Below are 13,099 nucleotides of genomic sequence, written 5' to 3'. Positions count from 1 at the left end.
TGTGATCTTTGGGTTGTGATGCCATGCAGTTTTACAAATGGTTACTACGCTGAAGATGGAGATGATGTGCTCCTGAAAAATATTAGTAACCACCTAAAAGACTGCATAGCAACATGACCAATCTATAATTGAATGTTGTGGGAACTTGGGATTTGTTTTGTTTTTGGAGAGGTATATTTTATAGAGGTTATACTAAATATCTGTTGAACACATCCTTGATAGATGAAAGAATGATAAAATGTATGAAAGACACAAGATACAAATTACTGTTTATGGAAGTAATGCTAGATAACATAAAAGTTAAAGTTTACTGTTTGAATGAAACTATGACAGTCATATCAGCAAGAAAGTTTTAATATTTATGTGTGTTTCTGTTGTCTATAAAAATATTTAATGTGATGACCGTAACTGTTTTCTTGCATTCCATCTTGTGTGCAGTTACGTGAAACAGCATCCCTCATGGGTGGCCACTTCATGAAGGAACGGCTGCAGTATGGATTATACGGACTGTACCCAAAATACAGGGTGTATGTAGAGCCACTTACAGCATTTCTGGGTATGGTTGGTCATGGACTAGTGGTTAGCACTCTACAGCATGACCATGGAACTCTTTCCAACAAGTGTGAGTTACATGCTCTTGATGGCATTTGCTTCTAGTTAGATCACTGTTAATATATGCTCCCATCACTGAATGCTTCTGGTATACTTCCGTAAAGAAGGAATGAATAATGTTCAAATAAATATTCACCTGATGGTTGTGAGATTTTATGTGTAGGGGTTTATTACTCCCAGATAATGCATGGTAGTTAATGACCATAGTTGCTTCCATACTTGACTACTTACTAACATGTAATAGTGTCTTTGTCTGTGTGGATCATTTTCTTCTGGGTTGTGATGCTTTGTAGTCTTCTTGAAGGTGGATATCAATGCTTTAGAGGAACGTACCACTTCCATCTTCAAAGTAGAAGTGACCTTCTTTATGGGTTTTTTTTTCTCCCAGTATATTAGCATCAACATAGACCAGAAGTTGATGTGTCGTGTTCAGTTCCAGCCTCTCTTTGTGTTCTTGGACCTTTCTGATTGTATATTCTGAAGCAAAGTTAAAAATCAATGGCAGTAACACATCTCTTTGTTTCAGATCATTCTGAATAGGAGGTGCATAAGACAAATGTTAACCGAAATGGACTTTCCTATAGGTTGCATTTAAACGTATTGTAATTAACCCAACTTCCCATGTCATAGATTTACGGCATGTAAAAGAACAGTCAGTGTATGAAACTGATAACTCATTTCCATCAATTTCCAATTAAGCTTACATCCCTTGTACATCATCATCATCATCAGAGGTTTGTTCATAGGAGAACTGGAAAGAAATGAAAATTTAATTAATTCTGAGTTTGTTTTATCTACGTTCCAGTGTCCCATTTCTTTGCTTGTGAATTGTAAGATTCATATATAATACATTGGTTGCATATGAAAGTGTGCTATATTGTAGTGTGTGAGCAACTGTGGCCAGCTCTTAGTGAAATGTTCTCCCCATGGCTGGCTCCTTACTGGACTAGGAATCTGAAGGAACCAACAGCAGCATGGATACAACAGTTAACAGATGACCGTTCAGTCCTCCTCCCTTGGATAGCCACAGATGGCCCTCACGCTCATCGTGTGGTGTCTATGTTCACGGAGTGTGTTCGGTTCATTCTCGACACGTTGCCAGGTAAGTACCTTTTCAGAGTAAAATGACACCTAACTCTTCCTTACTGGAAAATGGATATATCTTACAAAATATTCTAATAAACAGATTTCTCTGTTGTAAGAAGTTGTAAGCCATAGCAGATAATGCTAGTGTTCATAGGAAGTATTTGTAGTACCACAGATTTTAACAGATGGCTGGATTTTTGTATTATGAGATTGCAAGAATCCCATCACTGTGTGTGTGTGTGTGTGTGTGTGCACGTGTGCACGCGCTTGCAATACATGCAGTAAAATATTATTTTTACACCCATATAACCATATAAGTGCTTTAAACTGTACTATGCAGCCAAAGGCTTCTGAAGAACTTCTGAAAAGATGCATTTTTTAATATGTAGTAGAGGTAATGCTGGGTAGTGGCATATGGTGTGCCCTTCAGTCTTTTCACCGTAATCAAATGATCAGAATTCACTTATGAAGTTTAATTACAATTTTAAAACTTTTCTATAAATGTGAAATGAAGTAATTGTGCTGACTTGTAAGTAAGCAGTGATAAATTTATGTGCAAAAAAATTAATGTAATGAGTGCAATCACTATGTCACCATGGCATGGCATGGCATGTCCTCTGGTTGTGGATGGAGTAAAACCTTGCAGATATTTAGAGTAGCTGCGAATATAGTTAATAAGCAGTCTCTGGCAGCCAACAATGGGTGGTCCTCCAGCTTGGAGGTTGGGTTATGGGCTAACTAACATCTCCTTGCCATAAAATCAAGCTTGCCACAAAATGTTACAGACGGCCTCAGATTAGGGATGTTGACGGCTTTTCTGAACATGGTAATGAACCTTTGGAGGTCTGTAAAGAGTGAGAAATTTCTTGACCAACTGAGGTGACTGTAAGCTGCTTGAGGACTCTGTTGCATGCAGTATGTTAGCTATGGGTGTACTGAGATGTGTCGTTTTTGCGCTGAACTATTACATTAACATTTTTGCATCATGCTACAACAGGGGTTTTTTTTGTGCTGGTGGTAGACCACCTGCAATGTGAAACTCATCTGTTGACTTACCTTCTAGTTTTGATACTTTTGAACAGTCTTATGTTTTATAATATTAATTTCTACAAAAAATATTCCACTTATAGACAAAAAAAAAATGATGGCTGTCTTTTGGGTTGTAGTGCCATGTAGTCTGATAGTCCTTGTACTCACTGCAGTGCGAACCTTTAGTCATACTGAAAGAAGAAAATTTGCATGGGAAGAGTTAATTACTGTCACTATTTGAGTGAACACTGTGTAAACATCATGACATTTCAGAGATGGGAATCTATCTCTGTCAGGCCCAATCGATAGAGCAAATCCCTATCTCTGGGCCCAACAGAGTAGGTTTTACCTGAAGACGGAGGTAGACTCCCATCTCTGAAGCGTCATGGTTTTTATTTAATCTTGGACAATGGAAACAATTTGCTTCAACAATGTACCATCATCACAAACTTTCAGACTTGAGCTACTGTGTAAACAACATACTTTAAATTAATATTCCTTGTCCTTGGAGCCCAAAGTATAGTAGATTGTTTCCACCTGTCTCTCTGCCCATATTTTGTCTCCTAATATTCTGAGTGGGTTTGAACAAATTTTGAATTTAGGTTCATGCTCTTAAGTTACTGGTTGAATTTGATTTTCATTCATGTTTGACAATTATATCTCTTTATTAGATCAGGGCATAATTAATTTCTTTATGGTATTTTGTGTTGTATTTATATTATGTGTTGTAGAACTAACTGATGGATGATTTCTGTCTTATTTAGTACAGAGAATATAGTATATTATTTTTATAGGTTTACGTGAAATTTGGTGTGAGAGATTCACACCAATAGTTTTCAGCATATTTACTTTTGGCTCATTTTTGGCATATCTCCTCCTTTGCATTTAACAAATTATTATTCTTATTTATTAATTTATTGAAAGTGTGGATAATTAATTGATCTTTCCAATGAAATTTGTGGAATTATTTAAGGGACAAAATCTACTATATCTTAAATATTTTATAATGCTGGTAATCTGGAAAAATACAAACAAAAAATGCTAGTCAGTATCTAGCAAACTAATTACCAGATACAGGTATTTTTGTGTAATGTTTACTAATAATCTTAAGAACAACTGAGCATTTCCCTTAATTTGATGAATAAATTACTTTTTTCTTTTATCACAGCCTGCAGCAACATCCTGTGTTTTGTTTGGCACTTTTATGTGGCCAATTTTGCTCACTCATCTGTCAAAGACTACATCCTTGGAGTGGTACATGGCAGTCTGCTTGGTCTACCATGGGACCGCTTCTGGCCAAGTATGCAGGATCTCGAATATATGCTAAAGGTACTAGTATATTATATCTTGCATGCATGATATGGATAAAGTCATATAAAGTAATTTACACATGTTCAGTAGTCTTATAATGCAGAGAGTGAAATATTTTACTGTTGTATGTTAAATGTCACCCAGCTAAGTGAATGCTCAAAACATGAATTTATTTGTTGCATAATTTTTCACTATTATTAAATTTGTGTTTTGGTTCATATTAATATTTTTTTCAATAAAACTGATTGCAGTACTAGTATTTTGTATATCAGCTTCATAAACATACTGTGCTGTTATTTAACTCATTTTAGCAATTTTAAGAAATAAATTTTCTTATTCATTTCTTGAATGATCTGCCTTTCTTCAGTGTGCTATAACAGAGGGTCAAAATTAAAATAAAAGCATTTTCTAAATGTTGTAGGAACAACAAGTTCTAACATAGTGTGACACAGTAAATTATTATACAGTGTGTTCTTAATGCAAGGTGGATTTATTTCACGCTAATATGAGTATAACTGATCATTTTCTAACACTTCAGAAATTACATCACTGGTTAACTGAATGTAACAACTCTCTTCTGCACTGTACTATTTCTGTGATTTCTAGACACCAGTCAGTAATACAGCCTGTCTGTCTATTAATTTTTGCCCCATGTGATAATTAAGTCAAAACTGGCTGTACAGTCCACTGTTTTGTGGGATGTAGAGTGTTTTCAAAAAAATTTAAAAATTTGAATTACAAAAATTTTAAATAGTTTTAGAAATTTCGAAGGTTTCAAGCATTTCAAAAATTTAAAAAATGAAAACTTCAATAAATCCAGAAAGTGTTCATAACTGAAAGAATTAAAATTTCTAAAATTAAAAAATGTAAAGAATTAAAAAATAAAAATCAGCATTTGATAATTTTTAATAAATTTAAAGTTTTAAAAAAAAATCAATTTTTTTAAAAAAATAAACATTTTATGTTTTTTAAAATGTGTCAAAATTGTCAAAATTTTAAATGTGAACATTTCTTAAAACCGTTTAAATTTTGCAAAAAGGTAACAAATATTTAGAAAAATGTTAAATATTAAAATATTTTCGAAATTTGCAAAAAAAAAATCACTTAACCAAACCTAACCTGACCTAGTCCAATGCAACCCATTCCATTTCAAACAGATGTAACGTATGTGCAATGTGTAAGCTGTGTAAAGTTGCAGTGTACAAAGCTGCGCTGAATCTAAAAGATTCAGGACATATTATTAAAGGTACGATGCCTTGAAAACAGTCCTTTAAGGGCTAACACAGTAATTAACACTTTTTACAAGTCATTGGTATACTTTACAAAAGAAAAAGTTTCTATCAAGTATGTATTTTGCAAATAAAATTGTTTGTTAATGATCAGATTCCATACGGAAACATTAGGTCAAAATGATGATGAACAATAAATCATGGGAAAATAAAATAAATATCTGCCTCCCTTTGGATCTTAAGTCTCAGATGCACCACAGATAATACAGTGATAATGTGAATGATAATACAATTGCTTACTTTTAACAAATAGTTACAGGACTGTGTGTGGTTTACAGACAAATAGCAATTATACATTATTTTCTGAAGGAAAGGTACATGGACAAATACAAGGATATTACATTGACTGGAATTATCATGTCAGTTGTATGCTTTCATCACTTCCAGTTTGGGACATAAAATTTCAGGCGCTTGGTTTAGGTTGCACAGAATGTACTTGTTTATTAATTTTTCATTATGTCATCAGAGTTCAATTTATAATGTGTTTCAAGTGGTACTGATAACATGCCTTTTACATGAGGGAATGACTGAAGAACAATACGTTAATTTGGTGTGAATAAATGTATTTATTCCAATGAGCAGAAAATTTTCCACAGTTACCCTGATATTTGACACTTGTGGTCATTGCACTATACATCTGTGGAATTTTTAGTAATTGAGTATTCCCTCCAGTTCTGTGCAGAACAATACCACTTCTGACATTTCCAGTCTTTTCCATCAAATGGGACTCATTTTGTGCAACTATGGCACTGGAAGGAGCATGATTATCTTGTGTTGACTGTACTCTGTACCGTTTGTAATTCAGTTCTATTTATCAGTGACACTGAAGAAAGGATGAAACTTTTGTTACTTTGGGGTGAGGGCCCTCCACTTGTAATCACAACCAACACCATCATCATTATATTGACACTGCTAATATTTAATGTGATTCAGGTTGTTGACCAGTATCTACCAGACTGTCATGTGTTTTTGGGTGGAGTGTTCATTGAAGTAAGCTGGCATTCATGGGTGGGGCATGTCCTCACATCGTATCCTTCTCAAGTAGCTTCACGAACACATGTCTGCCTACTGCACCTTTTGGTCAAGCTTGCAAATGAGCCCAATGTAAGACAGGTAAATATGAGCTCATTACACATATTGCCATGTCTGTGGAGTTTGATCTAAATTGCCAAAATACAGAATATGAAAACTTGAAAGTTCATTACAAAAAAGGATATGGTTCCACTGTAACAAACCTTTTTTTTTGGGGGGGGGGGAGTTTAAAAATTATAAATAAATTGTATTTTTTTCCATTTTTTATATCTTGTACAACAAACTGAAGGTGCTAATTATGCCATCACATATTTTAATGTAATTTTTAATTGTTAAAAATGCAAAGAAATAATAGGAACTGCCTCATTTTAGCAGTGAAATCTCTTAAATTTGGACACGTGTTAGACTGATCTACTTCCTGCAAAAATGAGGCCTGGAGCCAACTTATTTTTGTGTTCAATCACAGCATGGCCTGGCTCCATTTTGAGTATTGTGGTTTCACTGTTGACTTGAGGCACATTCTTCCATCAGTGCTGCGAGTGATTCGTTTGATATATGAAACAGTTCAAAAGAAAATATCAGCCAGAATTGGAGCCACCCCATTTTTGCACTGGACCCTTCAGTTGTTCCATCCACATTTGTTAGTCTGTTTCAAATTATTGTGCTGATAGGAAGTCTTGCTTACTGGACAGTTTAATAAAAACTGATATTAATGCCTCAACCATTTGGTAGTAATGGAATAGTGTATGAGGTTAATTGAGCCCATCAATGTAAAATGAAACATCTTTGTTGTTTCTGATTTTGGCTGCTGATTACTTTCCTAAGTAAGAAATATAATATCGAATAGAGACTTATGTTTACTTTGTGTGATAGCTGTCTGAAGGTGGCTTCAGTTATTTCAGTTGGTAAAAAATCATAGTCATGCTATGGAAAGCATTACAAATGTATTAGGAAGACTTTTGTGGTTTTGTAGCATATGTCATAAGTTCCTGCACTAACAGCAGTGTCGTTTGTGTTCTGTGATCATGAGGAAGTTTTTTTTTTACAAATAGTAGAAAGTGACCTTAGATAACTTGGGGTATTGATCATTATAGTTATATAGACAGCACTGTGTAGAATACAATTAAATATGTATTGTCGAACTCTTATCAGTAATATCATTGTTGTGAGAAGCTGATTTTTGTTACAAGTGGATGCCTTCTGAAATACATCATCAGAGAGACCATTTACATAAATCTGTGTGTTGTTTTTCCTTACTCGGAATGTGACTGGACTTTACAATGTGGGGCCTATTTAACATTGAGACATTGAAGCTAATTTTTTGTTGTTGTTACATTAATTTCAGTCTCCCAAAATTGTTCCACTTCTGCGGGATTCACAGCAGTTTGCATGGCACCTTGTAGATGCAGTGGCATATGAGCAAGTCGTCAATTGGTTTGTCATGAGCTGTGATCCCAGGGTCATTCTAGGGTCTGATGATTCTTCTGAAGCAGATAATTCAGAGAAAAAAAATGGAATAAGCCAAATTGACTGTGCTGTTGTATGGTAAGTTATGTTAATTTCAGTGGATTATTTAACTGGCTATAACACAACTTAAAATATAAGAAAACTCCCACTTTTCAGTGGAAATGAACCTGACATTTTGAATTCCTAATCTTGTGTGCATGTTCTGTTGGTTAGGTTATTTGAAAGAGTATCAGTAACATTTTATAACAAGCTGGTTTGTATGGTGATTAGTTGTTAGCATCCCGCCCAACCCCCAAGCTGGAGAACAATTGCATGTATGTACCTCCATATCTGGAGGCCAGCTGCACCATTCACAACATTTAACATTTGCAGTATGTAAGAAAAATTGAATGAATTTGCATGTCTAGAGTCTGCAGTTTTGACATGATATGCATTGTTAAACTTTGGTTTAGCAGGTACATTGAGTGTTATAAATGCCTTGAAGTAGGGTTTTTAAAATGAATAACATCAGTTATATGTCAATTTTCAGTTCAACCACTTGTACCATATACTCTACCTTAACATAAGTTTTTAAAAATCAAAACAAAATAAAGGATCATTGCAAATCTACAAATTAGGTGTAATTTTGCATCTGTGGTATGCTCCAAAATTTCGGTATGCAATAGATTATTAGTTTGAATATACCAGGTGATTCAAAAAGGACTTTACAACTTTGAAAGTATATAGAAATTTATTCAGAAGGCTTACAGAATCAGTTGAGGTGTCATTTTGTAGCAAAACAAATCAAGTTTGACTCACGTTGTGCTGTAGTACCGAATTCCGTCACTGCGAGCGCAAGCGGCAGTGCATTTGAAAATGGCTCGAAAATGTTCTCATACCACAGTTAGACGAAGATGACCAAAAAGGACGCATTCACTTCCAGCAAGATGGCGCACCACCTCACTACCTCACAGAAGTCCGGGATTTCCTCAATAACCGTTTCCCAGGTCGGTGGATTGGTCGAACAGGGTCGATAGCATGGCCACCTCGTTCTCCAGATTTGACACCTCTCGATTTTTTCTTATGGGGTTTCATTAAAGATTGTGTGTATGTTCCACCCTTACCTGCCAATCTCACTGAGCTCAAAGCTCGAATCACCGCTGCAGTTGCAGAAGTGACACCGGATATGCTGGATTGTGTTTGGCAAGAAATTGATTTCAGGTGGGATGTCTGCAGTATCACCAATGGCAATCACATTGAACCAAAATGACTGTTTGAGGTAAAACTTGATTTGTTTTGCTACAAAATAACACCTCAACCGATTCTGTAAGCCTTCTGAATAAATTTCTATACAGTTTCAAAGTTGTAAAGTCCTTTTTGAATCACCCTATATTTCTAAAGTATACGTATGCTTCAGGCTTTGTCTTTGATTAAGTAACATCAAAGCTGTTGGACATGTGAATGCATTGTATAGTAAGGACCAGAGCACTTGCGTGTTCTTAGTGCGGGGGTGAAGAGCAAGGTGATAAGCACTGCGTGCGCACCTCCAAGTTTTTTCTATCCGTTCTACCCGGCCGTTCCATGCACCGACCAGGCCGTGCCGAATGCAACTATCCACAGCACTAGGGAGCTCAGCTAGCAAGTAATCTGGTCCCTACTGTATATGTAATGCAATGCATATGTATGAAGAGCAGAGCCACATCTCCAAAACATACAGAGTGGTGCACAAAATGTTTACCCATTTAAATCCTGTTTTGGTCCCAGAGTGATTTCTCATCATCTTCCTGGATGCCATGATTGTGGACAGGTCTGACCACCCCACAGCCCAGACATTAATCCATGTGGTTTCTTTCTGTGGGGCTTCATGAAGCACAAACTGTACTCAAGGAAACCTGATTCATTAATTTAACTCAGAGCCATGATTATCCAGCCGTGCTACACAGTTTCAGAAGACTTGTGCTATAAGGTGATCACAAACATAGAAGTTCATCTATAAGAAGTGATGAGGCAGAATGGGAGTCATATTGAACATGTTCTGTACTAAAAGCAACTTTCCATGGTTATATCCTTTGGCGTGTATGTGATATGCAGCACTTTTGTAAGAAATATAGATTTTGTGCAGGATTTAAAATGGTAAATATTTTGTACACCGCGCTGTAGAACTTTGATGATTGTTATGGGGTCTTTGTATTAAGTGCATGGTGAGAACGCATTATGGGCCGGTCATGTCTGTCTGTCCATTTTATTAAACTCAAGAACCACTAGACAGATTTGAATGAAAATTGATGTGGAGGTTGTGCTTCTGCATGACCCCAAAATCATACCTTTATATGTCCTACAAATGGTGATAACAAAATGAAGGATGCGTAAAGTTGTGAGGTAGACATTAAGGTACTGTGATCTGATGGCAAAAATGGGAACTATTAAACAAGGTGGATTTAATACCTTTAAATGAATGTTGCAAAGAACACATGAGGATATTATGTGTATTTCATCACAGAATATACTTTCCAAGCTTGTTATGTATGTTTCTTCTCTCATGAATGCAAGGTCACACCCTAATTATGGATAAAAATATTTAAAAAAACTTGTATTATGGTGGGCATGTTATTTTTACTAAATGAATTACACACATCCTGGCTGCAGTGATGTCAATATCAAATGTTTGAATTTCTGTATATATTTCTCTGTGCAGTTAAATTCTTGATCAAGGCTAAGAACATAAGAAGGCTGGGTATGTGTTATTAAATAGTGTATGTCATTATTGAGTTTTTATTCACATACATTTCAGTCAATAAAATTTATACAAAACTTTCCAAACTAACTAGAAACAACTTTCAAGAAGAATGGAAGACAACAGATTACAAAAACAAGTTATAGCATACATGTCTAGGAGGAAGAGAAGTTAAGATCATTGCAGAAGGGACTGCATGAAATAGTAACAGTCCACACAGCCTAGTACCTGGCAGGATGAGGATGATAATGAAAATTTACATTAGAGGTGATTAAACCTTGTTTACTTTGGACAGATACAAAAAATTAGTGCAGATATGGAAAGTATTTACACATCAGTATCTTACTTTGATAAAATATATGAGAGACTATTATTTTGTGTAATTTCTTGTAGGTAAAATGTTTGAGGTGTAGGTAAATTAAACAAAATTCAATTGTGCAGATATATCTACATAAGCACAGGAAGAATGTACATAATTTCAATTTGGTTTAGAGGGGGGACAAAGTATTTGTTTCTGTGGTCACAGTACGGAAGTATTCTTTCATAGTTCTGTTTTTCACATGACAAGTGTGGGTAATGTCAGTTTTTGGAACAGGCGGATATAAATTGCATGTACAGTCAAGCATGTCTACTGCTGCATTATATGGGGTATGAATTTTGAGGTGAAGTTTACAAGTTTATTTGAAAGTAAACAGCTTCTTTAATGTGTTTTTGAAGAGGTCTTACAGAAGTTAGTAAAATTATAAAGTAAACTTAAGTATTAAGTATAACATAATAAATGGCAAGGAGGATAAATTAGGTGGAGCATGAAAGACATGAAAAGATCTAGATATAGATGGAAGGATAATGTTAAAATGGTTGTTAGAGGCAACAGGTGCAAGGTGTGGACTGAATTCATGGTACTATGGTTAGGGACCAATTGCAGGCTGTTATGTACATGGCAGCAGACCTTCAGGTTCCATAAAAGGTAATTTCTTGACTTCCTGAACAATAATTAGCTTCTGAATGGTTTTGACAGTGGTATATTACAATAAGTACAAACTTAAAATTATTCAATGTCAGGACATTTTCCATCGTGCGTTCTTTAAAACCACGACGTTTCGGAGGCTGGTTGTTTTAAAGAACAGACGATGCAAAAAGGGACAATGAATAATTTTAAGTCAAAACCCTTTAGAATTGAGTAAGTACAAAGCCAATAATACTATTAGCTTCTCAAGGAAGAAGTTACTATAAAGATACTAAAAGTGTATGACTACTGGTAGTGGTAGTGGTAATGTTTTTTGTCAAAAACTTTAGGGTGAGGAATCAGTTCTTTGTATGATTATGTTGCCATAATTTCAAGGTGTGTATTAGAAAATGATTTTGTTAAATATGTGTTTGCAGGCTTCTTCAGGTTGCAGGTGCACACGTGCCTCATGTAACGCGTTTCCACCCATCAACACCACGTAAGAGACAAATGTTTGTACGTGCTTGTGTCAAGTTGCTGATATCATGTGCAAGTCGCTACAAGGTTCTGCTCAGCAAGCGGGAACTTGCGTTTAGAGTAGCAATTCAGAAGCTGCTGAATGATGCTGAAGCTGCTGTGCTTGCAAGTATGTGTTTGTTCTCTTAGCAACGCTTGTATTACTTCATGTTAAAATCCTTTACTTTCCATAATGAATTACTTGCTTTCATACCACTGAGAATTAATGCATACTCTAATTTTCCCTGTAAAGGTAAACATCGATTTGCACTGCTTCAATTTTGCGCCCATTCAGAATAACGCTGCTTTTGAAACCAGCAAGTCAAAAAGTGAATAAAATTTATTTTACTATTATTTATAACATTTAACAATGTTTCTTGTACTGATTCTTATACTAAATCGTAATTATTACATCGCTGATTTTGAATAAATATTATAAATACAGTCACCTCTGCACTCATTGCTAAGTAGTTGCGAGATAATCTCCTAAAAATCCGCCAACATTGCGCGACAGTCACGTGAGCATTGGTCACTCTTCATGGTGAGTCATTTGCGTTCAGCCTGATAAGGGAATAAGGAAAAATGCGCTCAGTTTGCTTCTTCTTGACACATTGGATGTGCTGAAAACTGTGTGCTAAACGTGTTTGTGTTGTTATCGACCACTATTCTGCAGTAGCAACTGTTTTATATTTATAAATTGTAGAAGAGCCACCATGTCTGGTAAGAGAAGTGAATGTGTTGCTAAAAAGTTGCGTAGGTCTATTACGTTAGAAGATAAGATGGACGTAATTCATAGAATAGAAGGTGGTGATACCCGTCGTAATGTGTGCAGAAGTATGGAGTTGCCTCCTTCCACTGTGACTACCATAATGAAAAATTCATGTAAAATAAAACAGTCGATGCAACAGGCTACGAGAGTAAGTACAACGCAAGTGAGTTATAGCAGAAGTAAACTTTTATAAAGAATGGAGAAATTACTATTGCTATGGTTGGATGACATGAATCGAAAAAACATTCCGTTGACTGAAATTGCTATCACGGATAAGGCAAAGTCAGTTTTTGAGGATCTTAAGTCGTCAATGTTTGGGAGCCGGGAAC

At 35.5% G+C, this 13,099-nt stretch overlaps 1 protein-coding gene across 7 annotated transcripts in view; it reads left to right on the top strand.

Annotated features, from left to right (window-relative positions):
- Positions 1-13,099, top strand: part of Epg5 (ectopic P-granules autophagy protein 5) — an 82,818-nt gene that overhangs the window by 44,277 nt on the left and 25,442 nt on the right. For 5 of the 7 annotated variants that reach the window (XM_087358827.1, XM_087358769.1, XM_087358873.1 and 2 more), the window contains 6 exons: positions 439-622; positions 1,496-1,714; positions 3,896-4,056; positions 6,261-6,440; positions 7,705-7,904; positions 11,923-12,131. In XM_087358827.1, the coding sequence (XP_087214953.1) occupies positions 439-622; positions 1,496-1,714; positions 3,896-4,056; positions 6,261-6,440; positions 7,705-7,904; positions 11,923-12,131 (1,153 nt within the window). Of the gene's footprint in view, positions 1-438; positions 623-1,495; positions 1,715-3,895; positions 4,057-6,260; positions 6,441-7,704; positions 7,905-9,569; positions 9,743-10,633; positions 10,788-11,922; positions 12,132-13,099 lie in introns of those variants that run through there. The other 2 variants (XM_087358906.1, XM_087358935.1) reach the window with 2 other exon arrangements.

Source organism: Zootermopsis nevadensis, unplaced genomic scaffold (genome assembly GCF_977971745.1).
Source record: "Zootermopsis nevadensis isolate Lab colony 2312 unplaced genomic scaffold, Znev_1.0 Znev_ptg000001l, whole genome shotgun sequence".
Classification (NCBI taxonomy): domain Eukaryota; kingdom Metazoa; phylum Arthropoda; class Insecta; order Blattodea; family Termopsidae; genus Zootermopsis; species Zootermopsis nevadensis.
This window is presented reverse-complemented; position numbering and strand designations above follow the sequence as displayed.